This window comes from Xyrauchen texanus, chromosome 27 (assembly GCF_025860055.1).
Source record: "Xyrauchen texanus isolate HMW12.3.18 chromosome 27, RBS_HiC_50CHRs, whole genome shotgun sequence".
Classification (NCBI taxonomy): Eukaryota; Metazoa; Chordata; class Actinopteri; order Cypriniformes; family Catostomidae; genus Xyrauchen; species Xyrauchen texanus.
This window is the reverse complement of record NC_068302.1, coordinates 39,025,768-39,053,602: the sequence shown is the minus strand read 5'-3', so window position 1 is coordinate 39,053,602 and position 27,835 is coordinate 39,025,768. Positions and strand designations below refer to the sequence as shown.

General features: G+C 37.5%; 2 protein-coding genes across 2 annotated transcripts in view; one reads left to right on the top strand and one right to left on the bottom strand.

The window, feature by feature from the left end:
* The window catches only part of LOC127621332 (septin-2), a 49,726-nt gene extending 34,916 nt beyond the window's left edge, over positions 1-14,810 (bottom strand). Inside the window, exons 1-7 of the mRNA XM_052094891.1 lie at positions 14,675-14,810; positions 9,567-9,608; positions 9,365-9,464; positions 9,200-9,286; positions 6,281-6,404; positions 3,890-4,024; positions 3,065-3,182 (exon numbers count right to left, since the gene is read on the bottom strand). Of these exons, the coding sequence (XP_051950851.1) occupies positions 3,065-3,182; positions 3,890-4,024; positions 6,281-6,404; positions 9,200-9,286; positions 9,365-9,464; positions 9,567-9,593 (591 nt within the window). The 5' untranslated portion in view covers positions 9,594-9,608; positions 14,675-14,810. The remainder of the gene's footprint in view (positions 1-3,064; positions 3,183-3,889; positions 4,025-6,280; positions 6,405-9,199; positions 9,287-9,364; positions 9,465-9,566; positions 9,609-14,674) is intronic.
* Positions 14,811-18,607: 3,797 nt separating this feature from the next.
* LOC127621340 (claudin-5-like) lies at positions 18,608-20,882 on the top strand. Its single transcript, XM_052094901.1, has one exon. The coding sequence runs from the start codon at positions 19,005-19,007 to the stop codon at positions 19,650-19,652; it is 648 nt and encodes a 215-aa protein (XP_051950861.1). The 5' UTR covers positions 18,608-19,004; the 3' UTR covers positions 19,653-20,882.
* The last annotated feature ends 6,953 nt before the right edge of the window (positions 20,883-27,835 follow it).

Genomic DNA, 27,835 nt, shown 5'->3' with positions numbered 1-27,835 from the left:
CACACACACACACACACACACACACACACACACACACACACACACACACACGGCTAAGAAATGAAGTATTTCACACTAGTAAAGGAAAGATATAAGTGTTCCTTCTGTAAATTTGCTGACACTTTTGTACGTGTAACGCCGGATTCACACATAATCCGCGAGCGGGGCGTGAGCAACTCATCATGTTTGGGCTTTCACATTGGCCGCTTCACTTTTCTAAGTTCCTACGGCAACGGCGGACAGTTACTTGCACTTGTTTCTCAGCGTACTTGTTCGTGATTGGTTAATATATCAAACCCCCTTTCGAGGCAAGTCAGTCCATTCAGCGGCCATCTTTGGAACGCTCTTGGGCAGGATGGGCAGCTATTTTGTTAAGCACCTATCTAATTGAATGTGGAAAGCATTAGTCAATTAGTCATGATTACGATCAAAGATGGTATCATGAATTGTGCTGCTTTACATCAGATTACGCTAATATACGCTTTTCTCAGGCTGGATCAGCTAATGCAGATGCACGTTCTTGAGTTGATTGACAGGTGATGTCTTCATCTAAAAGGTGATTGGCTCTTTTACCTGTAAAGTGGGTGTTCCGATTTCTGCCATTCATTTTAATACCAGAGGTCCGTCTCCTCTAAACTGTCTCTGTATATATACACACAATATGGGCATACGTCCGGCAGTTTATTTATTTATTTATTCTTTCCTTTACTTGGTTATATTGTGCTTGCATTCATGCAGACTATATACATTGTAGTGTAAGTTTGGTTTCAATAATTTTTTTTATCTGCTTTCGTTTCTTTATAATTTCCTGATTATTGAAATTTTCTTCTGCATCAGGAGCTGCCGAGTCCAGCATGAGCCAAAAAATAGGCTCGTCGACGAAACTATCCGCTCACTGCCGCATCCGGGACGCTTCACATCGCGACTCATGCTTGCAATATGAAGGGTGTATTCGGGCACCGAAACGAAAACGTGCTGCTCACGCCTTGCTCATGGAAGATATGTGAAACCGGCGTAAGATGTCTAGAAATGCAACGGATGTAAACATTTTCCATAGGAAAACTTATTTTTAACAATAAGTTATAAACGTTTAAAGACAGACTTTCCGTGAGCTCTGAGGTGGTTAATCGATGGTAAATGCTTCTGTTGAAGCAATCAGTTTGTGTTATTTAATTGTTTTATTATTATTATTATTATTATTATTGTGCTTACTGTAGTTCCTGGTGAGGAACTAAACTACCCATGATGCTTAAATGAAATATCCACCAATCAGAGAAAAGTGGCAAACAAAGTGCACCAAAGAAGCTCCGCCCACTCCAATGACTCATTGTGAGTGACGTAATTGAGTCGCTCACCTTACACTCTCAAACTACTCATATATTTGAATAAACAATAATATTATGCAGTAAAATAAAAAAATAGATTGCTTCTTTACTTGTAATCAACAACTTAAAATCAATTGTTTTATATATTTCCATAGTTTTTAAGACGATTATGCCATTTGCAACACTTCATGGGATTATAGTTTACATTTACATTTATGCATTTGGCAGACGCTTTTATCCAAAGCGACTTACAGTGCACTTATTACAGGGACAATCCCCGAGCAACCTGGAGTTAAGTGCCTTGCTCAAGGACACAATGGTGGTGGCTGTGGGGATCGAACCAGCAACCTTCTGATTACAAGTTATGCACTTAGCCCACTACACCACCACTACTCCTATAATCCAGGGATTTAGGACACATGCGTGGAAGTTGTATTTTGGCTTCGCTATACGCAACGCATAATTTAAATGAATTTTAAACCGACTGAATACGGTTCACAAGACTCTAGACTGTCATTTAAAGGGTTAAAATTCAGCCGCACCGAGTAACGTGACACAACAACATGACGTAGATTTTCGTGAAGCTCTTCTACGGGCACAGAGCCAATAAAAGTGCCTCTGGGAAGAAACATCTAAGTTTAAGTTTTTATGTTTGGGTGTAAAGAGTAGAGTCACTAGTTTTGCTTGATATGACTAAATTTGCACATCAGTGCGCTGATCAACGATGTCCACAAATGTGGATTGTGGGACATTATTCCCACAAACGTTTAAAAAACATGTTAGTTATTTTGAATTATTTCCAACATTAACACATCTGTGGATCATTTCACTATATACAATGTTATATTTTATTATCACTGTACAATACAATTCTATTCATTAACATTAGTTAATGCATTCCTATATTTACTGGGCATTTTCTCATTGAGAATAAATGGGTTCATCCAAAAGCTGAACGTTTTTGCTGTCAGAGGCTTTATATGGAGTTAGGATGAAAATATGTTGCATTTTGAACCATTCTGAGACCAGTGCACACTGAAGGTGAAGTCATTAACTAAATAGGGAGCACACTATAGCTCTCTGTGCCATTAAGTGCATTCACTCCTAAAATATGGCCAAAAGTTCAGTTTGAGGCTGCAGATGATTTTGGATCACTCAACATGTTTGGCAGACACGGGACGATGATAATCAGTACATAGATTCAAAATGTATAATGTATAATTTTATTTTAACATGGTTGGCAGTGATTGGATGATGCTGGACATTACTTGGAATCAGAATTAATTATGCTAATTTCAGATGTAATGTCTGTAACGTCTCAAAAACATGACTAACCAACACTCCTGGAAACAAACTATTTGATGAAAATAAAATCTGACTTACTATAGTTTGGTATTATTTAAAATGTCATAAATTAGGTCTCACTGTCCACATTTGTGGACATACATTTTTAGGAAAAATACATGCGTTTTTAAGCATTGCCAACCTAAATGTTTGGTTTTCCGTGATGTACGGAACATGCCAATATTCACCGGTTGCATTTTTATGATGTTATTGGATGCCACTGGTTTAATTGCATCACAGGGGTATCGAAATCTAGCTAATTTACACAGCCTGACAAAAGAAAATGGTGAGAGCTTTGAACAATAAAAATGAAAGAAAAATTACTGTTCCAAGAATCATGGAAGTATACATTTGAAAGATAAAAAATGCTCGCCAACAGAGAATCAGATCCTCACCCGTCTCTTGAGTCGGTCTCTCTCTCTCAGTGTGAGAGTATCGGCCTTTGCAATCACAGGGACGATGTTGACTTTACTGTGGATCGCCTTCATAAACTCGACATCCAGAGGCTTCAGACTGGGAACGAATCAAATGCACAAGGGAATCATGAGACACAAGGGAATCATTCACAAATGTATGAACACAGGAGAAACAATCAGAAGGCCTATTCACACCAAATGAAGATTTTTTTTCGCCACTGCAAGACGTTAAAATGAAACGTGTAACCCTAAAGAGTTCCTCACACCAAAGGTGTTGTTCACGAAACACATTGAAAGTTTAATTTCATTCTTAAACAAATTGTTGCATTGAACTGATGGTTTTATAAACAATTTACACAGGAATGAGGCCCTGAGTGTGTCATTTTTTTGTTTGTTGGGTTATAAGCTTTTGAAGGCTGCCAAAAATTCAAGTCATGCTCAAAGAGAGTAGCTTTGGTATAAATTCTAGGCTGCGATTTTTGTTGCACATTGCCAATGAAATTTTCTCTTGGGCTTACATTTACATGTATGCATTTGGCAGACGCTTTTATCCAAAGCGACTTACAGAGCCCTTATTACAGGGACAATCCCCCCGGAGCAACCTGGAGTTAAGTGCCTTCCTCAAGGGCACAATGGTGGTGGCCTTGGGGTTCGAACCAGCGACCTTCTGATTAACAGCCCTGTGCTTTAGCCACTATGCCACCACTAGCTGCCGAAAAAGACATGCTCAGCGTGAATTGATTTGTTGCTTTGTTTATGGTGCGAATAGGCTCAAATTGAAATGAATGAGTGTGCGAGTGTTACCCATGTCCAAATGGCGAGATGAAGTAAAAGCAGCAGTGTACTCTGTTGTCAACGATGTGTCTACGGTTCAGTCCACTCTCGTCATGCAGGTATCGCTCGAACTGATTATCAATATACTGGATGATTGTTTTAAAGCTGTCGGGAGAGAATAAAGCACATATCAGGGAAAGGGAGAGGGAAAAACAGTTCACTGACATTAAAGACTGTGACTGATTTAATTAATCACAGGCCTTAAATAAACATTAGGTTGAGTAAATGATGACAGAACTTACATTTTTTGTTTGAACTATACAATTAAAGAGAGTTTACATTTCAGTTCAACTCAATCAATGGGGAAGTGGACACATTTTAGAAATGACAAGCAACCACTTTGTCTAAAGAAAGGATATCAAAATGATCCAAAACATCATATCTACAGGTTCCTGTCCAGTCACAAAACCACATGTCCTTCAGTGCGGCCATATCTTGGACTATCACAGACTCCTTTGTATCCAGACCAGATTACATGCACCAGTTTAACTCACGCTTCTCTAAATTCTCGCCGCCAGCTTCCCTTTGTTCAAAAGTCTGCGAGCTTATCAACACAACAAACAAAACATAACTGAACCAGACACAGATATGATCGTTCCACTGTATTCTAAAGTGAGTCGCTTTCTAGATCTGATGCATGGATTGTTCGGCCTTGAGACCGCAGTCTTATCGAGGGAGTTGAAGCAGAAATAATATGACAGCAGGTAGGTATGTGGATGGCACATTTTTCATTAACGGCCCGTGGAACCTGTGGGTGCAAGTCGGGAGGATATTGTTCTTTCAAATAGGACGTTCCCAACATTCCAAAGCAATGCTCCAAGACCAACAGGAGACAACAGCTCTTTAAAGTCTGCTAAACAGACCAATAACACTCTGCTATGCAGATACACAAATACAAAATATACAGTATAGAGCGCCCACTTTTTAAGCCCTTTCGGTTCCTTAAGTATTTTTCCCATTGGGATTAAATCAAATCCTTCATAAGTGTTCTAAGCCCAGCCAACCAGATCCGAGGTGAATCACAACATTACAAACTTTGCAAAATTGGACAACAACATAAAAGGAACAAGACTGTGCACTTATCGTCTTTATCTAGGGAATGAACAACAAATCCCATGAGATATTATGAATCACGTAATTAACTTTAAAATAATGCAAAACTATTGATTTAAAAGTACATTGCAAACTATTCCAATATACGCAAAAATAAGTAATTTGGGAGTGTAATGAGAGGTACCTGATTGTGTCACAGTGTGTCATGGCAGTGGGCGGTCACTGCAAAGCTCTTTTGCTGCACTTTGTTGGACACAATTCTCTGATTGGTGGATTTTCCCCTTCAGATTTAAGGGTAGTGTAGTTCTTTATTAACCATGATTTTTTTTTAAATAAAGCTTAGAAAAATGTGGACTAATGGCTTCAACAGAAGTATATAGCATCGATTAACAACATCAGAGCTCATGGATGATCTGTCTTTAAAGGTTTAGAAGTTATCATTAAGAATAAATCCTCCTATAGAAAAATGAATGGTATTTTTTCACTTCCAGAACAAAAATCATCTCATTCTGTAATCATTTACTCACCCTCACGTGGTTCCAAACAAATCCATATGACTTTCTTTCATCAGTGGAACACTAATGGAAATGTTAGCCTCAGTCACCATTCACTTTCATGCATTTAATTTTCATAAAATGAAATGGTGACTCAGGCCTTTTGCACCATAGAGAACATTTCAAATCAGTCACTTATGAGGTTCTGTTTCAGTTACGATGCTGCCTATGTGGAATGTAGGCAGCTCAGTTTTGGAACAGTCTTAGGGGGGCGTTCAGACTGAACATGTTCCTGCACAAAAAAAAAAAATAATTGTCGCAGCGTAATGAACAGAACAGGATGCAGTTTTTTTTAGACGCATTTTTAACAGATACTCAAGTTCTTTCTTAAAAATGCAGCGTTCCTGCACAAGACGCTGGAAATAAAAAATCAGCAAAGCATTGCACAACGGTCAGTAATGTCTGTCTAGCGCATGTTTACATAGAAAGTAAAATGAAAAACAGCGCAAAAAGCACATTGCACTAAAAAATTCTAGATGCAACTAATAGAACAAAACACAGGGGTTTTAAAAGTTCATGTACTTGATACAGCTTCTTAAAAATATGGCACCCCTACAAGAGACACTGAAAAATACAGGGATGCAGCACAACGGTCAAAAACAGTCCAGACAGCAAAAGTAAGTTCACAACAGAGTGGTCGCAAAAATATGTTCATACGGGACAACTCCTTAGAGCATGGCATCTTTGGCAACAAATATCTGGCAGAGAAGTACGAAATTAAACCAACCGACCACCCAAACATACAGACACTGACCAGTCCTGGCTGTTGATGGCGTCTCCGTATCCTGGCGTGTCCACCACGGTGAGGCGGAGCTTCACTCCCCTCTCCTCGATCTCCACGGTGGACGCTTCGATCTGAACTGTGCGTTCGATTTTCTCTGGAAACACAACATGACTCCCGTCAGAACAAAAACACTGGAGGGTGCACAGAAAGGCCGTAAAGACATATCACATTAAAAATATTCATGACTTGTTGATGTAACATAAAAGAGATTGAGGAGATGTTTCTCAGAAGTTTCACTGAGCTGGTGGGAGGACGCCCTGGGCTGCTGACGGGACTATTTTCTTGAAAACATCCTTGTCTCCAGTGCCCAACGAAGGGACAATACATTAAGCATCTAAATATCTTGCCTTCCACTGAGAGTAACATCATACATACTGCAGAAACAGAACAACTCAGATTTATTTCACTCGTTTAGTTTACCCCAAAATTATTTGGACGCTTAAGACACACTTGAAAATGTCTTAATTAGTTATTAGTAAATGAGTTACTCCCTTAGGAACTAAAGAAAGCAGCTCTCATTTTTTAAAAGATAGAAGAATATGTTTCAAGCTAAATATCTCACAAAAATAGGTTTGAAATAATAAAACAATTATACACACACTGTTCAAAATGAAGACAAAAATTATTTAACATTAGAGGATTTATAGTTAACATGATAAACTTCATTGAAATGACCTAGACGCCAGTTAAAAGTCATTGCAAAAAAAGGCTCAAAAAGTGTGAACATTTTTAGATAGTGTGAAGATTCTAGCATCATTATTTGTAGATGATTCTTTGCAAAGAATCCAGGTTGGGAAGAAGCCATTGCCCCAAGTGAAGGAGTTCAAGTACCTCGGGGTCTTGTTCACGAGTGAGGGGACAATGGAGCGGGAGGTTGGCCGGAGAATCGGGGCAGCGGGGGCGGTATTGCGCTCGCTCTATCGCACCGTTGGTCACGAAAAGAGGGCTGAGCCGAAGGCAAAGCTCTCGATCTACCGGTCAATTTTTGTTCCTACCCTCACCTATGGTCATGAAGGTTGGGTCATGACCGAAAGAACTAGGTCGCGAGTACAAGCGGCCAAAATGGGTTTCCTCAGAAGGGTGGCGGGCTTCTCCCTTAGAGATAGGGTGAGGAGCTCAGTCATCCGTGAGGAGCTCGGAGTAGAGCCGCTGCTCCTTTGCGTCGAAAGGAGCCAGTTGAGGTGGTTTGGGCATCTGGTAAGGATGCCGCCTGGGCACCTCCCTAGGGAGGTGTTTCAGGCACGTCCAGCTGGGAGGAGGCCTCGGGGAAGACCCAGGATTAGGTGAAGAGATTACATCTCCACACTGGCCTGGGAACGCCTCGGGGTCCCCCCGTCAGAGCTGGTTAATGTGGCTCAGGATAGAGAAGTTTGGGGCCCCCTGCTGGAGCTGCTGCCCCCGCGACCCGACTTCGGATAAGCGGTTGAAGATGGATGGATGGATTCTTTGCATAATGCGAAGACATTTTTAAGTGTGCTGCACATGTCCAAATACTTTTAATACTGTCTATTTATTTATTTTATTATTTAAAACCCAATAACTTCTTTTCATTAAATGGTCTGCTTGCAAAGTTTGCTTTTGCTATATTCCTTTAACTGCCTGAGACCAGAGCGTGACTGCTATGTGCATTTTCCATTTCCTCTTTTTTTGTCACTAGTTGCACCTAATAAACATTCTAGAGCAAATAGTTTTTCTAAAAATGTATGACCACATATCGGGTCTAAATTGTGAAATTTGATTAATACCAAGATATAGAAAATAGTTTATTATGTTTACAGGAGTTTTGGTTATTCATGTTTTTCAGATGTTACAGATATTACAGCTGATTTTCTGTACAGCTGCTAAAAATAACGATTCAAATAAAAATTATTTGACTTGAGTTTAATTCAGACATGGGCAACTTACGGCCCGCTGGGCCAGATCAGGCCCTCAACGTGGTTTAATGTGGCCCGCGGCTCATTTATCGTAAAAGCGTTTTTTTTTTTTCATTGGATATTTCAGTTAACTTGCATTGGGACCTCCACTTTATATTAGGAATATTAGGGGAAATATTCCACCTAATGTTATACTTATTTTGTGCAATCTTGTGCAATCTGGCAACCATGCGCACCTTTCTGTCTCTCGCTTTCCTCTTTGAACAATCTTAGCCATCTGTAGTGCAATATTCTGCTCAAGGAAAAGTGTTATACTGCTACTAATTTTGCAGGTAAAACTTCTCAGTGATTAAATATAAAAGTAGATCTCTGCATCATTGACATGCGAGCAAAAGCAAGCCAGAGACGAATATGTAAATGTATTTTTTATTTGTGCAATTTAGAAATGTTGAAGTCCATTTGCACCTGTATGTTAATCGAACTCTTGCAGTAATCATTTATCATAGTCATGCAGTCGGTGTTATTCAGTTGTGTGCTGCAAGTCAAACCATCGAGGCGACCCGCATCATGACCCTTTTAGCATATAAACGGGTAAAGTTTTACTAAAAAATAAGTAAACTTGCTCGCTTTGCGACAAACATTGTCATGTGACGTGCATCTAACGTTTAGCCCTTTACTGACAGCACAGAGTCTCCTAAGGTTTAAATGATCTTAAATAATGTGTTGCGTATAGCAGTTTGCACGATGTTAATACAAATGGCACTTAATTTGATATTTTGTTATTTAATCATATGCACCCCATTTAGAGGTGTGATTCAAGTGTACAAATACGTTTTGGGGTCACTGTAAACACAGGGGGACAAAATTAAGTTAATCTAAAAAGGATTTTCTCATGACTACTGGGGATCATTTTGGTCTGGCACACAATATCCTGTAGAGTTAATAAAGACCTGACGGGAGCCATCTGTGTTCATATGCATGTGTGTGTGTGTGTGTGTGTGTGTGTGTGTGTTACCTGCTGCTCCAGGTATGTAGCGTTCTGGGTAGAGGTCGGTCAGAAAGAGGCTGTTAATAAGGGTCGATTTCCCAAGACCAGATTCTCCTGTGAAGATAAATGAAAAAACAGTCAAAAGCAAAATTAATGTTTGTGTATGCGTTTGTGTGTTTATATGTTACTCACCTACGACCATCAGTGTAAACTCAAATCCCTTCTTGACAGACTTCCTGTGCACCTGATTGGGCAGGTTGGCAAAGCCGACGTATCCTGTAGCATCAGGGAACTTATAAACAGATCAGAAGTGTTATACACTCACATCTGCTTGAAAGGCAATTAAATATCAGCATGTTTAATACTTAAGTTAAAGATATTGTGCCCAATTTACCTTTCCTTTTTCTCCAGACTGCGTCATGGTGCTCTTTCTTGGCTAAAATGTATAAACGAAAAACATTTTAAAAAATTAAGTCTTCTGGTGGCCTCTTCTGATTTCTCTCATAGTCACCGTTTTGGAAGGTCAAGTATGGTGCATTTCACAATACATATAGTTTCAAAGCAGCAGAAAATCATGCCTTAATGTCTTTAAGCCCCCACTCAACAAGGCAAAGGTGACTGTGGTTAAACCATAGACTGTAAAAAAAGATGGCCGACGCCCCTTCGCTCTTTTCCATTGGTGAGAACTGAATCGCCAGTGTCCCAATATGGCGCTGACATCTTGGGACTTGAGTCTCATGCAGTTGCGATTTCGGGACCAGACCTGCGCAGTAGTGAGCAGGAAGTAAAGCCGCGAAATCAAGGCCCCGCCCTCACTCTCGCTGAAACAATCGCAAGCACACGCCCCTGCACTTTTGACTTATGACGGTGTGAAATAATTAATTATATAAATTTAGATATTCAATTTAAAGCTCCAATCTCCTCAGTCCTCCGAAGATCCCGAAACAAAGTCAGTTGGTGCTTCAGTGACTACTTCGCTCAGAGAACCCGTCAATCACAGCTGTCAATCATGATGTCACAGCACCGTTTTTATAGCATCAAATAACTAAAAACAAACTTATGTTGAAAACAAACACTTGAAATGACATCAACGTGATAGAAACGACAGTAAATGACAGAAACTATCTTTGGAAAAAAGATATGTGAAGTGTAATTGAATTGTTTAGTTGGTCTCACGTCCCATTGAATAACATGGGGAGGCGGGGTTTATGACCTATACTAGGACCAGCCACCGGGGGGCGATCGAGACGTTTTGGCTTCACTTTTGAGGGCTTGTGCGGCACACTTGGGTTAAACACACAAAAAAACACACCATTAGATCTTTAGGTAGTGGAAGGTACCAGATTCAACAGGGGGAGCTCAACCTCCTCTGGCAAAACACATAATTGTCCCAAATCAACCAGAAGTCCCCGAATTAATATGTAGTTTTTGATCATTTTTTACTAGTGAAAGATAAACAATGAGGAAAGCCAAACTATTAAACGCTATGTGTCAATATTTACTGAGCAATTAATTATTTTACAGAGGTGGGTCAAGATGACAATTTTCGCCAATGATTTTGGAGCAAAACTACAGGCCAAAAGAAAAAACCTCAGAAAGGTGGCAGCAACATTATTTTACTTTTACACAGAGATGCCAATGGTGTCCAAAAATGGGAAAAAGCTATTTTTTTGTGTGTTTTTCCAAAGCTGTAGTGCCTATAACTCCAGAAGTGTTAAAGATATTAGATAAAATCCTTTTAGATTCTGGTTCTGGTGTTTTTGGATGCTTGAAAATCGAGATTTTGTCCTTATTGGTGTTTTTATGCGAAGGTTCATGTCTAGTTTCAACATTATTTGTACTTCAGACCATTGTTTTGTTGGACAAGAAAATATGGCATCATACCATGTGACACACATTTGGTTTTCAGCCATTGAAAATAGAGCCCCATATCTCTGGCATTTACCAATATAGGGCCTTAAAAATGAAGATACAAAACATTTTTGGACTCTCACCATTGGCGTATAATGCAACAAGGGGTGCTGAAGTCAACTGATTTTTGTAATACGTCTACCTACCTAACTCTCTTCAAAATAAAGCAAGCTGAACCATCACTTTTGTTTATCGCATACTAATAACTACCTCAAACTTAGAATTAGTGATTTAAACAAACCCCAACCTTAAGCTTTTGACGAATCCTTCACTTTAGTCAAATTAAACACTCACATTTATTTACGTCTGATGAGTTTCTGTTTCTTAAACTATCTCTGAGGCTATCCATCATCATCTTCCTTCACACACACATTGCAAAGAATGAGAGAGAGAGAGAGAGAGAGAGAGAGAGAGAGAGAGAGAGCGAGAGCGGTAAATTACAGGGAGGGAACAATGCTGTCCATCTTCCTGGAAACGCTTTCCAACATTTACTGACCCTCCCCATAAATGAGGGCGAGCACACACACACAACAGTGCCTTATCACACACTAAACCACCCAGAAACACTCAGTACGTGTGTGTGTGTGTGTGTGTGTGTGTGTGTGTGTGTGTGTGTGTGTGTGTGTGTGTGTGTGTGTGTGTGTGTTTTATGGGGTTTGGGTGAAGTGTGTTCATAGAGACAGCCATTCTGGGAGTCGTCATTGTGAAGGCCGAATCAGCTGTAATATTGAAGGATTAGAGTTTTTAATTTCTATGATCCTGAACTCGAGTGTTTCGACTCCACAGCTAGAGAGAATCAAGAGTCAAAGTGTTTCTCTAGACACCACAGGAACTCATTTAGAGCAAATGTCAGATTTTGGGTGTAGCAGAGCCATTCGTATAATGAAGGACACAGTCAGCAATCCCTAACTTATCTCACACACACACACACACACACACACGCTGGGAGGTCTTGTTATTGCTGGCTGGGAATTATATGAAGGATAAACTTGCAGTAGATTAATAAAGTGGCCTCATTATCGCTGCAGCGATTATACAAAGCTGCTCCACGGGCGCTTTTTGCATTAACACAAATTATACGCTAAAACAATTGTGATATTACAAACACAAGCTTTCAACTGCTCCTTTCCCCAAAATACTAGCACAGGTGCTGAGCTGACTTAAAATATTTGCCGTTTTTACGATAAACTGAAAAATTGTGCGTTTGAGATTCTTAACAGAATTCCTGACAAAGTTAATCGGATCGTAAGCTCGTGAGACTTGTGACTAGAATGCCACATATACAGTCAGATCATCCATGCAGGAAGAAAGCTGGGATTCATTATGGCTTCTGTTCATGAAAACAGCATTGTGTGTCACAAGTGAACTAACCAAGCTACAGTCTGAAGTACCACTTGAGTTTATGAGTGAAACGTGCTGCCTCATGACCCCGTGTGCAATTCACTTCACTGAAGAGCAGCTCTCCTCTGACCTTCTGATGAATGATTTTAAAGACATTAAGACAAAGGACGGAATCACTTTCAAACCATGATGGAAATAACACATCTACAGCAAAGTAGTTTAGAACAAGAGATGAGACGTGATAAAGTGAGAAAGAGAGGGAGGGATTGGAGTTCGAAAGGAACAGGAAAGAAAAATAAATAAGTTTGAATGTTCAAAAGAAAGTTTAGAAGAGCTCAAAAGAAAGTTAATGAAAACAAATAAGGAAAAATTAAGAAAAGTTTTTGAAGTTTGAAAGCTAGAAACAAATGTGAAAGTTCTAAAGAAAGAAGAGTTCTTAAGTTCAAAAAAGTTCTAAATAAAGTTAAAAAGAATACTGAGTTTGAAAGAAGTTCTAAAGTTTGAAGTTAAAAAGAAAATTTGAATAAAATAATGAAAAAAATTCAAATAAAAAAGTTCAAAAGAAAAAAAAAAAAAAAAGTTAAACCGAAAGAGATCAAAAGAAGTTTTGAATAAAGTTAAACCGAAAGAGTTCAAAAGAAGTTTTGAATAAAGTTAAACCGAAAGAGTTCAAAAGAAGTTTTGAATAAAGTTAAACCGAAAGAGATCAAAAGAAGTTTGAATAAAGTTAAACCGAAAGAGATCAAAAGAAGTTTTGAATAAAGTTAAACCAAAAGTGATCAAAAGAAGTTTGAATAAAGTTAAACCGAAAGAGTTCAAAAGAAGTTTGAATAAAGTTAAATCGAAAGAGATCAAAAGAAGTTTGAATAAAGTTAAACCGAAAGAGATCAAAACAAGTTTGAATAAAGTTAAACCGAAAGAGATCAAAAGAAGTTTGAATAAAGTTAAACCGAAAGAGATCAAAAGAAGTTTGAATAAAGTTAAACCGAAAGAGATCAAAAGAAGTTTGAATAAAGTTAAACCGAAAGTGATCAAAAGAAGTTTGAATAAAGTTAAACCGAAAGAGTTCAAAAGAAGTTTGAATAAAGTTAAACCGAAAGAGATCAAAAGAAGTTTGAATAAAGTTAAACCGAAAGAGTTCAAAAGAAGTTTGAATAAAGTTAAACCGAAAGAGATCAAAAGAAGTTTGAATAAAGTTAAACCGAAAGAGATCAAAAGAAGTTTGAATAAAGTTAAACCGAAAGAGTTCAAAAGTTCGAAAGAAAGTTCGAAATGAAAGTTTGTAAAAAAGGAAAAAAATTCTAAATAAAAAAAAAAGAATTAAAGAGTTCTAAAGTTCTAAATAACTAAAGAAATTAAATTTTCTAAAAAGTTCGAAAAAGTTCAAAAGATGGAATTTTGAAAAAGTTTGCGAAAGAAAAGAATTATAGAAAAGTTTGAAAAAAAGAAACATGAAAGAGGGACAACATAGAACAATGATTTCGCTTGTTTATAAAAATAAAATCTAAGCAATAAAAATGAAAGCAAACTCTTAATATGTAACAGCTAACAGAACTTTAATTATAAAGGAAGTCATTTTAAAATGTGCTTCTTGTTTACACGTCATGCCAAGATTCTGCTCATCATGAATCTAGGATTCCCTATTAGAACATTTCTATTTAAGTTCAGGATTATTTTAACTTAATGAGCCAAAAGATATAACTTTGATGAATGCAAGCTGTTGAATAACCTGACATTTGTTGTATGAAAACATTTGTCCTAGAAAAAATCAAAATAAAAAAATCTTGTTTTCTGCTGGAATTTCAGGCAAATAACATTTAACATTTAAATGTGCTGTAAGACATGGGCATCTCACCTAAACTCCCCCAAACCTCTGTCCAGCAACAGGTCTCTAAATTCACTTGATGCCAAATTCCTGAGTACATTATGAATAAAACGTAAGATAACCTCAATATACATTTTAATAGCACCTAATCTGAAGACAGCCATTCGTCCTCATGTCACACCCTGCTTCATATCTGAAACTGTTACAGGCACAGTGAAACAGAAAATAAGAGCGTTATCGAACAACTTCAAAGAGTTTGCAACAAAATATCGAGTGATATGACCTGTTATTTCATGAAAATACAATTCCACGCAACTTTCTATCAACTCTGACATGCAACATTTTCAGAAGCTTCACTGATTCATCACTTCCGGATACACACGCGGGGCAAGTTCGACTAACTTTCACGCACCATAAGCCCTTACCTATTATAGACTCGTGATAAAACGCAAAAACGATGATTTTTTTTTAATTTTTTTCCACCTTCCTTGTTTTCTTTCTTCCCAACAGGCCAATTCAGGGAATACGGAAACCGCTACAATTCCGCCTTTATCCCACAATGCCTTTTTACTAACTGAGACGCCCGTGCAACAGACGCCATTACGGCTCAAACCAGTGACGTAGTTGACGGAGGGTTTAGTTGCGGTTTAGAGCCAAAATGGCAAAAATGGGACACAGTTGCAAGAAGATGTCAAACGTTCAGAAACGCTGTCAACATGTCTAAACAAGCATCAGGATTTGTTGTGTCAAAATGTTATAAACAGTTAGACAATAGAGCTGTTCAGCTTGTAGTCTAAAATCCCGTTAGAGTAATCGCCGCGGGTTCCCTGTGGATTTGGTATTTTTAATAGGGTTTTGAACTTAAGAGTAAAATAAGGTCTGTGGTAAGCATTATTTGACTAAACGTGTACGTTTTGTTCTAGAATAGAAATTACACACTTTCATTCCTCAAATGTGAATTTTGAAGACTTTGTGCATAAATTTAAAAAAAGGATATAATTCAATACGGCTTTAAAATTTACATTTGAGGTATAAGTGTGTAATTTATGTTGTAGAAAAAACGTCCACGTATAATCAAGTAATGTTTACCACAGACTTATTTTACTCATAAGGTCGAAACCCCCATTATAAAAACCAAATGCCCCCTCAAGTCAGAGTTCCGACTCAGAGGAACCGCAACAACCCCGACTACAGAATCCAAAATGGCTGCTCAGCGCATCAACAGTAAGTGAAACTGTAGTAATATATTGTTTATTAGCACTTCTGTTTGTCTGTGTCTCAATAAACTCTGCGGTGCACACAGTACTATTCAACCTCTGTCTGTGGTTATCCATGATTATCTGGCATTATCTGTGCAAAATACCACTTTTTATGTGTTTTTATCACACTATTAAATACTCTGAAAAACAGCCTACCTTCTGCGTCTCCTTTCTTCCTCCATGATGTTTTTGAGGTGGACTTCATATTTGTTTTGTAGTTGTTTGTATTCTGAAAGAGCAAGCACAACAAAGGTTTGCCTGGATGCGTCCATCTTGGTTTTCTGACTTGTGTGTTGGAACGTGGTCAACTCGGGTGTGACATCATTCCCGCTCCAACATTCGACTTCCAAGGTAAATGGAACGCACCATTAGTTTATGCTGCGTTACATTCACTTGAAGTCGGAATTCCAACTGGGATACTCGTGCGGAAATTTTCAACTCCAATTTCGGTGAGATGCAGGTGTGTGATGTCACACAAACATGTCGGCACTCAGAGAAACATACAAAGTAATCACTTTGTATGTTACATACACATCTATACAAAGTTGTCTGTCAAAGTTCCTACATTAATTTATATTAAAGCTTGTTTAACAAATGCCTGCATAAAAAGGTGTATAAAACATAGTATATTATACTTCCTTTTCATAATCGTACACCTGTAGCACAAATGCTAGTGTTCCAGCACTGTTTATAAGTGGGGTTGCTAGGATACATCTCTGGTAAGTCAAACACCTGTTAAGCTAACGGGAGTGTTGCAGTTTTGTTTCCTTTAACGTCATCTTCCAAATATCGGGCAATGGAATGTATTTGTGGTCATGATCGGAGATATCATGTAGGCGCGTGGTGAGTTGTGGGTGGATGCCGCGGAGAATAGAGCGAAGTCTCCACATGCAATCTGTCTCCGTGGTAACTCGCTCAACTAGCCACGTGATAAGATGCGTGGATTGACGGTCTCAGACGCGGAGGCAACTGAGATTCGTCCTCCGCAACATGGATTGAGACGAGTCACTACGCCACCACAAGGACTTAGAGCACATTGGGAATTGAGCATTCCAAATTGGGGAGAAAAGGGAAGAAAAAAGTAGGAATACCCCACATCTGAGTTGAATGGAACCATTTTTCTGTTGATTTTGGTGTGTGTTTTGAGTCATTGTACTGCTGGAAGATCCAACCACAGCCCATTTTAAGCTTTCTGGTAGAGGCAGTCAGGTTTTGATTATTTTTATCTGTTGGTATATGATAGAGTCCATGATGCCACGATTCCAAACAAGATGTCCAGAACCTGTGGCATAAAAACAGCCCTACAACATTAAAAATCCCCCTCCATATTTAACCGTGGCCATGAGGTAATTTTCCATATACCTCTCTGTGTGTGCCAAACCCATCTCTGGTGTTTACTGCCAAAAAACTCTATTTTTGTTTCATCTGACCATAGAACCTGGTCGCAGAGCAGAGGCTTTTTTCTTGAATCCCTCCCAAGCAACTTGTGGTAATATAGGTGATGTGTGATTGTAGTTATGGAGACTTTCTGACCCCAAGACACAACTCATTTCTGCAATTCTCCAGCTGTGATTCTTGGAGAATTTTTGGCCACTCGAACCACCCTCCTCAGCGTGCGTGGGGACAATATAGACACACGTCCTCTTCCAGGCCGATGCTTAACTTCTCCAGTTGTTTGGAACTTCTTAATTATTGCCCTGATGGTAGAAATGGGTATTTTCAATGCTTAAGCTATTTTCTTATAGCCACCTCCCATTTTGTGAAGCTCAACAACCTTTTGCCGCACATTAGAACCCATTGTGATGGATGACGAAGGTAATTTGGCTTGTGTGTTACCTCATATTTATATAAGTCATGGCTGAACAGTTCCATGTTCCTAGACAACCAGAAGCACAAACAAAATGCATTTGGGAATATACTTCAGGTATATTTTCAAGGCCGTAATGCGCCCCCCCAAAAAATAAAAATAAATTTTGACTTGATAAATACGTTTGGCTGACAACATATTTATTTTCCATAACAACATGTGCAAACTGTGCACCGTGTGTGTGTGTGTGTGTGTGTGTGTGTGTGTGTGTTTTCCTGTATCTGGGTGTGAACTGTTGAAATATTAGTTGTGGCTTCTTGTGCAACCTCTGAAATGGTGGAGATCCATTTGTAGTGTACACTACATTATATTATATAATATACTATATTAGTGTGTATGCATCCTCTGAAATGGACTTGGGTTCTCACCACTAACTGTAAGTGATAGAAAAATATTTCCATTATCAGTTCAGTTGACTCAAATGTTGATACAACACCTGTACTGCAATGTATATACAATACATAAAATAATAAAGAATACCTTTAGCTTTCAGTAATTCAGTCTCACCTTTTATCAAAACAAGTAACTATTCTTCTGTGGCCAGAAGCATCCCACCTTTGCCTCTTTTGGGATAACGCAACGCAGTGTCTCGCACAGCTCACATAAACTTCAATTTGAAGTTCAAGTTTATGTGAGTTTATGTAAGCTGTGCGAGACACTGCGCTGCGTTCTTTAATTGGTTTAGGGAACACTCCTCTACAGCCGACTATTTTCGTTTTGACATGACAGCGGTATCTGCAAGTACGTGTCACGTGACTTTCCGTTGATGCAAGTATAATTGTCTCGTTTGCTATTTTTCCTTCCCAATGAAACAACACTTATTTACTTCAATTAAAGGTTAGATTTTTTTAAATTAAAGATCAAAAGATAAACAATAAAGACATATTTTTTCACAGCCTTTTTTGCTCATATTTACCAAGAGTGCCAATATAATAAGTTATTTATATCAAATTTGGTATTACAATAGCCTTTTTTTTTTTTTTTTTGGTGCCCTCTTGATGCATATGTAGTATTGCAATATCTTTTTATTTGTCTAAATTATAATTATTTATTTATTGGTAAACAGTTGAAAGCAAAACAGTTTACTCCCCAACCCCACCTTACACACACACACACACACACACACACACACAGCTTCCATGCGTCCTCATTGGCGAGCAACAGATGCTCTGTGGTGCGATTGGACAAAAGTTTCACTCCAGTCTTAAACATGTGCACAACACACCCCCTCCCACACACACACACACACCCCTCCTCTTGGCGTACCGCTATTATTTCACTTCAATTATTCCCAGTCCAGGAAAAGTCCGTTAGTCGAAGCGCAGAAGACACGCAGCGAGGTGATGCTGTCCACTTGACCAATACAATTCACTTTTACTTGATTGATCTTAGAGGAAAAAACCTTTGAATTGAAGAACTTGAGAGAAGAGAACTTAAGGAGACTTTTTGAGTGGAAACGTTTGGAAAGGAACTATTCGGAGAGGAAAACTGTGAATAAAGGACTTTGGAGAGAAGAAGTTGGATTGAAAACTGGGTCCAGTGATTCCAAACATTCCAAAAGTCTTGGATTTGGCTGCACATATATATTTGAGCATTATAAGAAAGAAAGGAACATAGAAATAAGAAGATATGGCCTCTGCGGCTCTTGAGATCCTCGGTCTGGCCCTGTGCGTCCTCGGAACGCTTTTGGAGATGACCGCTTGCGGGTTGCCCACCTGGAAGGTGACCGCTTACATCGAGGCTAACATCGTGGTGTCGCAGACCATCTGGGACGGCTTGTGGATGTCGTGCGCCGTGCAGAGCACGGGGCAGATGCAGTGCAAGTCTCACGACTCCATGCTCGCCCTCAGCCACGACCACCAAGCCGCGCGCGCGCTCACGGTCATCTCCTCCGTGCTGTGCGTCTTAGCGCTGATGGTGGTGATCGCCGGCGCGCAATGCACCAACTGCATCAAGGCGGAGAACGTCAAGGCGCGCGTAGTGAACGTCGGAGGGGTCATCTACATCATCAGTGCCATCTTCATGCTGGTGCCCCTGTGCTGGATGGCCAACAGCATCATCTCCGACTTCTACAACCCGCAGGTGCCGGCGTCCCAAAAGCGGGAGATCGGCGCGGCGCTCTACATCGGCTGGGCGGCCACCGCGATGCTTCTGCTCGGGGGCAGCATGCTTTGCTGCTCATGTCCGGCGTCGGGAAGCTCCGGTTACTCGGTCAAATACGCGCCCACCAAAAGAGCAACACCTAACGGGGAGTATGACAAGCGGAATTATGTTTAAAAGCTGCGGGGTGATGATATGCTTTGGACTCGTTTTTATCACAGAAAACGTCCTGTTTGAAGTTCTTACGAAAACTTGTACCACTGACTGATTTTCAATTTTAAATGTTTTGTGTGTGTGTGTGTGTGTGTTTTTAAGCGTCTTGGACTACTGATTGTCCCAAATTTGTTTTATTGAACATGCTGAATCGAAAACTATTGCGGATATGCATTTTTGAAAGGTGAAAGCATTATATAAAGCTTTAACATAAATGTTATAATGCTTAACAGACCATTACTTTATGTATCATTAAGTTACATGTGCTGAGCATTTTCTTTTTTTTTTTTTAAGTGTTGCCCTTTTGCATCTTGGGCTACTGCTGATTGGCTCACGTGGACAATTGGTTTTATTTATCATGCTATTTCAAAAACTATTAAGGACATGAGTTTTGAAAGGTGCATCCATTTTATAACAACTTGTTTTTTCTGAATGGCCTAAACAAGCTTTATAATGATGGAAAGATGTACATTAAGCTGACATGTCCTGAATCTTTGATTTAAACAACGTCCCATCCGTATTTCAAATGAGCATGAACCCATGCATTAGGCACTATAGAAGGTTTGTTAATGACTTAGTGAAAGTTATTATCAAGTTTCACCCTTTATTTTATTAGATGTGCTGTTTCTAAAGGGCTGAAAGAGAAAAATGTATCTGACCAAACATATATATTTTAGGTACCTCAGAAAGTTTCTACAAATTTGTAAAAGTCTAAAAGCATGAAGATTAAGTAGCCCTAGCTGTTATGCTCAAAGATGTTTACCAATGTGTTAATTGTCCTGGACAGATGGCAGTGATGTTTAAGTGTGTACATCTATAGGATCTCTGCACTCGGATGGTCATCGAAGACAACAGCTGGAAAACTAAAGACAGCAAATCTTGTCTGCTCTGTCAGTCAGAACTCACCCGTCCACAATGATGCTCAAAGTACATGAGCACAACAAGGCGACATGAGAAGTAAAGCCGAGCAGGATCTATGCCATTTACACAATGGAAAAAATAATTTTGCTTGTTTGCTTTTTTGGGAATATCCTGCCGGTAGTGCCTTGCAAAACTTCATGGATGGGTATCTTCATTTTGTTCATAACCCAAGACCTCTACATTCAGTGTATCCAGCTCGACTGAAACATTGTAACTTTTTAAACTGTCTTTACATGTTATTATGAATGTTGTTTGGAATAAACATTTACAGTTTTGACATGAACGTTTATTTTCTTGTTGCTGAATACATTACAATCACTTTAAAGGACAGTTCACCCAAAAATGAACATTCTCTCATCATTTACTCACCCTCATGCCATCCCGGATGTGTGTGACTTTCTTTCTTCAGCAGAACACAGATAAAGATTTTTAGACGAATATCTCAGCTCTGTAGGTCCTTACAATGTAAGTGAATGGTGGCCAGAACTTTGTAGGTCCAAAAAGCACACGAAGGCAGCATAAAAGTAATTCAGACGACTCCAGTAGTTAAATCCATGTCTTCAGAAGCGATTTGATAAGTGTGTTTGAGAAACAGATCAATATTTAAGTCCGCTTTTACCATAAATTCTCCTCCCTACCCAGAAAGTGGCGATATGCATAAAAAATGCGAATGACCAAAAAAAAAAAAAAAAAAGAAAGAAATTGGAGATTTATAGCAAAAAAAGGATTTTAATATTGATCTGTTTCTCACCCACAGCTGTCATATCACTTCTTAAGATATGGATTTAACCACTTGAGTCATGTGGATTACTTTTATGCTGCCTTTATGTGCTTTTTGGACCTTCAAATTTCTGGTCACCATTCACTTACATTGTATGGAGATACATAGCTGAGATATTTTTCTAAAAATCACAGTTTGTGTTCTGCTGAAGAAAGTAAGTCATACATATCTGGGATGGCATGAGGGTGAGTAAATGATGAGAGAATTTCCATTTTTGGGTGAACTGTCCCTTTAAGACACCTCTGTATGTTTAAAGCTAAATTTAAGCTACATTTTCAAAATGCAAAGAGCTGAAAAACTTCATGGTTAAAAGCGAATCCTTTTCTTTTAAAGTTATTTCTACCCAATATAAGCCTTAATAAATCATTTTGTCGATGCAACCTAATCTAGTCAGGTTGATTTAGTCGTTTTAAATAATATTTTCAGCATCAAAATATTAATTTAGTTCAATAAAACCTGTTCAGATGTTACCACATGAAGCACACTTTACAAAACATTATTTAACAGCGAGGGGAGACTTATTTAATGTTAAAGCAATTGCTATGTCCAAAGTAAGTACACAGATATTGTGATATATATGATTAGTCTTATCTGTAAAATAAGCTAAATTCTCCTGTGCACATTTAATAAGAGAGTGTTGTCCTTTAATATGTAACATTTTAACGATTCTAGGTTACAAAGGCAGTTAAAATGCAGTTATAATTCCAAACAACCATCATAATCTACATTTTCCTCTTTGTTCATGACGTATCCCACCTGTTAGCTCAACACCCTCCTCCAAATGTTCTGTGGTTAGTTTTAATTAGTTCTGGTGGTAAACAAAAGTCTAACGTGAAAACATATAAACACTGTATTTAGCATTAAAAAGAATAAGGAAGGAGCAACAGGTGCAAACAACATGTCTCAAATTCATTAAAATCACATTGCAAATAGCTTATTGCAATGCTTTCACAACTTGGGCAATGAAAAACTGCGTACAGTCAGATGGAAAGTGGGGTCTGTTCACGGTACTATTGTTGCCTGGCTCTCCAAAACTCTCCTGCAGCTTAGTTGGTCATATGGCTCGTCATAGCAGAAAAAAATAAAATGTCAGTCCCACTTAGTGTATTGGAGAACTCTATGACCGGATTTTACTGGTCAGAACTAGTAGCAGACGTGTAACTGGTCACATGGACTCAAAAATGTCCAAAACAATTGTGTTTTGGCTTCAGAAGCTGTTCAGAATTGTGCAATGCAACTTTTTATAGACACCTGAGTGTCACTTGTTTACTATATCTTTTCTATATATATTAATCTTTCCTATAATAAAGTTTCCAACTTGCCTTTAGAAACGTAGCTAAATATCCAACTTGCCTTTAACAATAGTTCACCAGAATAAATAAACAAATTCTGTCATCAATTACTCACCCTCATGTTGTTCCAAACCCATATATTCTTTCTTCGTCTATGGCTAACATACTACTTATCATCTCTTTTTGTGTTCCACAGAGGAAAGAAAGTCATATGGGTTTGGAACAAAATCAGGGTGAGTAAATGATGACGACAGAATCTTCATTTTGGGTGAACTAGTAGCTTAAATGCACCATCTGGAGAATAAAAACAACGAATACAGGCAGTTGTTACCTTATAGAGCTATTTCAATAACACTTTAAAATAAACTTCCAATAGTTAACATGAACTAACAATGAACAATACTTATTAAGTGTTTATTAATCTTGGTTTATCTTCATTTCAACATATACTAATACATCTTTAAAATCAAACTCGTATATGTTAACATTAGTTAATGCACTATTAACTAACAATGAACTGACGAAAGAAAAACAAAGATGAATAAATGCTGTAAAACTTTTATGGCTCACTTTATATAAGGTGTCTTTAACTACTATGTACTAACTTTAAAATACGAGTTTCACACTTGGTGCTACTGAGGTTGACGTACGTGTAGGTTTAGGAGTAGGGTTTGGGTTAGGTTTAGGTTTAAGGTAATTACAGATTTAATTTAATGCAGGTACTTTAAATGTAAGTACTACTATGCAATAATGCATATACACATAATAAGTACATTGTATCAAATGCTTATGTACTGTATAATAATTAGGGCTGTCAATCGCTAAAAAATGTTAATCTACTTAATTGCATATACAAATATTTGCTGAGAAAGCCCCTCATATAACAATAACTCAATATATAATGATTATACATATTTATACAAATATATAATTATTCAAGCTTATCTTTAAATATTAAAAAATTATATATATATATACATAGTGAATTTGTCAATCAGTTGGAGATTTATTATGACGGTTAATTTAAAGGCCCTCCAATTTACACCTACGTCAGACGTCTCGGGTGTGTTGCGTCATAAACTTAAAATGTTTAGGTCACTGTTTCAAGTTAAATATAGTTTAATACTCAATCTTTAAACGCATCTTGAGATCCCTTCGATCCCATTTGCGCTCCTTCAAGTGTTTTGAAAGCAAGGGTTTTGTTCTTCCTACTGAAGGTTGTTTTCTTCACTGTATAAACTGTTGCCACACAGCTGAAGTTTCACTTACTGCCCTCTGGAGTAAACAGGTGGTACTACAAGCTTGCATTTCTCAGGAATCTTCCTTATTACGGTCCGGGGGCATTGCAAGTATTTGAGTTCATTTTTTTAATGCATTATTTTTTGTAAAATTATGGCACTGAATTAACGCGTTAAATCGACAGCCCTAATAATTATTTAAGACTCCTAATATGAAGTGGGTCCAGCTAAATTGTTCATTATTAGTTTATGAGCAAAGTTTTGATAGCACAACTTTTCGCCCCAAAACAACTCCGGGAATATTCCGGGTTATCGAAGTTATGCTCCATCGATAGCATTTGTCGCATAATGTTGATTTCGAATCCTCCCCCCTTTTCATATAAAAAAGTAAAAATCGAGGTAACAGTGAGGCACTTACAATGGAAGTCAATGGGGCTAATCCGTAAACGCTAAAATACTCACTTTTTCAAAAGTATAGACACAAGATGTAAACAATATGTGTGTTAAAATGATAAACTCGTTTACTATCCTTTTCTGTGTAAAGTCGTATCCAATTTTACCACTTCGTTGCCATGATGATGTAATTTCAACAAACCCTAAAACGACTGTAAAAATTACGGTTTAAAGAACTTTACCGCTCTAAAAAAATCCTGATGTTTTTACAACAAGAAAAAAAAACTGGCAGCTGCGGTTGCCAGAATAAATGTGTAAAAAATACAGTAAAAATGTAAACAACTTTACAGAACAACCTGTACATATTAGAGTTTAAAACTGTTGTATTTACAAAAACAAACAAACAAAAAACATTTTAAACCAGTAAATCCAAAAGCCCTTTCCTGCTGAATTAGCATGACCACACTGGCACTGTAAACAAAACAATTCTGCTAAATTGATGGTAAAAATTCACTGCAAAGATTCTGGGATGTCATTTTGATGCCTGTTTATTTTACGGTGCAGTATCATCGTTTATATTATTAAATGATAAACTTAATATATTAACCTTCTGAAACTGCACAAATCTGATTGTCACTTTATAATGCGTTAACCATTGAAGTAACTACACTGTAAAACAATATCAGTAATTTTAACAATAAAATAATGTAAAAATGCGACATTAATAAAATGTTAATTGATAAATATTAACTGTAAAATATACAGTAAAATGTTTTAAAAGACAATACAGTAGTTTTTACAATAAAATGATGTAAAAATGAAATTATTTAAATGTAAAAAGTAAGATTTTCCTGTCAAATTAATGGTTAAAAAGAACAAGAGTACATGAACTTTTTTACAGTAACTTATTATTAAAATTACAGTAAAAAACAGTAATCGGGCGTTCCCATAATTCCCTGTGTGACCCATTACATTTCATTATATTTTATGGGAATAGTTATGTTTCATCATATCAGTTACGTACACTGGGGTGTTCTGCGTTATATCTGATGTAATTTAGTTAATGTTTACTGCATTATTTAAATCTCATATGTGTTACCCTGATGATGTTTAGTGTTTGTGTGAGTGACAATGAGCACTGTTTATGTTTACTGGTCATTGCTCCTGGAAGAGCCACTATTGGTTAACTTCATGTTGTCATGTGCCCTTCTGTAGTTACTACGGTGACTAACAAAATACATTATAAATGAAACAACGGATTTTTACAGTTTCAGAAGGCATGTTTATGAATTTTTTTTCACTGTAAATGTAACAATTATTTTTTATTTTTTACAGTTCCAGCGTGTAAATTACAACTGTAAAATGTACAGGTTGTACTATAAAGTGGTTTACATTTTTACTGTATTTTCTACGTAATTATTCTGGCAACCATAGCTGCAGGTACAGTGTACAGAAGAGTACATGATGACATGAAGTTCACCAATAGTGGCACTTCCTGGAGCAATGACCAATAAACATGTAGAAACAGTGCTCAGTGACACTCACACAAACACTAAACACCACCAGGGTAACACATGTGACATTAAAATAATGCAGTACACATTAACACAGAACACCCCAAAGTAAATAAGAAGAAACATAACTATTCCCATAAAATATAATGAAATGTAATGGGTCACACAGGGAATTCTGGGAATGCCAGATAATTGCTTTTTACAGTAGTTTTAACAATAATTTACCGTAAAAAGTAAATGCACTCTCTTCTTAAACATAATATGCATTTTTACCGTTACATATATGGGAAAATCATATTTTTACTAAAATATGATATAAATATATTAAAACATTTTACCTTATTTTACGGTAACTACTCTTTGCTGTAGCCTTTTTACAGTCTTTTACTGTTAAAATTACGGACATAATTTAATCAGAATAATTAGTGCTTTAAGCTTCACATAACCCTTTAAACCATCTAAAAACTTGAATAAAACCAGTTTGCACATTTAGTCACTTTTAGGTTATTTGAAGAAAAAAAAAATTAAAAGTTACAGTGCAAAAGTTACTTTTAGTTTCGGGTTTGTGTAGTTTATGTTTTTGATAACAGTATACGGGATCCCCCGACCCCCGTCTCTCAGTCTCTAACACAACAGAGGCTGTATGAATATCCACACCAGTGCTTTCAGCTGCCATTGTGGGATTGTTAGTTCCAGTCACCCTTTGGAAGCAAAGGAGGTTACGAGGCCGAGTAACGACTCTCTGCGTGTGTGTTTTGGGTGGGCAGTTGAGGAGGGTATTTGGGGGAGGTGCCCAGATTTTTAAAAGCACCCTCCATCTATAATGAAGAGAGGGGGCATGGGGGCAGCCACGACGTCATTGAAGAAACATCGTCATGGCAACGGCAAAAGAACCTGCAGTTGCCTGGTGACAGGACCCCATAATGTGGCCATATGGATGAGGACAATGGACGACCCGTCGGCTGACATTCCAAGACACGGATGGGGGAGAGAAAGAGAGAGAGAGAGAGAGACACACAAACGAGAAACAAGCGTGAAGAATAATTTCTCACTCTACTCACGATAAAGCAATATGTTCAAATAAATCACACATATGGAAATGTAGATGTTAGATGATATTTTTGACACTAGATATGGTAAATATCATGCATACTCACTATTGACCATATTTTTATTTTTACATGTATTTGTGTAGGGACAGTACAAAAACAATCCTAGCTAAAAAGATGCATTGCACATAGAGATTAAAGCACAAGCTCATTTGCATCTCAGGTCCCCAGAAAGGGGACATTCACAACATATAATACATTAATTAAAACCAAAATGATTATTTTAAATCAATTCAAATATTAATCCAGAAAAAAGTGGGGCCAGAATTCCTCATTTTTAAAACAAAATTCATAAATGACATCTTTTTAGTAGCTCAATTGTTTCTTTTAAATTGAAAGTACCTTTATCTTAATTTTCTTCGACCCTAAGTACTCGATGTTCGGCTGATGTGTTGAATAAGCATTTAGAGCTGTGACATGATCATATGTGATTTTGCTTTAAGCATTACAACTTCTTTATGCATCTTCTGTACATTTAAGGATCAAATGGAAAAATCATGTTTTCTACACACTTTTCCAAAGAAAACAGTAAGTTGTATTTATAGTGTATCTATATTAATGGTAAAAGAATGTAAAAATGCTACAGTAAAAAAATTTTAATTGGTAAATGGGTGATTACCGTAATATTTACATAAAAAAAAATATACATATATACATATATATATATATATACACACACACACACACATAATTTTACCGTAAAACATTGTAAAAATACTTTTTTTTTATTATTATTATGATTACTGTATAATTAATGGTGTAAATATATTTGTATATTTAACAATTGAAAATATGTATTTTATTATGGTTAAATATAGTTAAAATTATGGTGAAAAACAATAATTGGGCAATTCAAATCTCTGAGTGACCCATCACATTTCGTCTTATTTTTAATATCT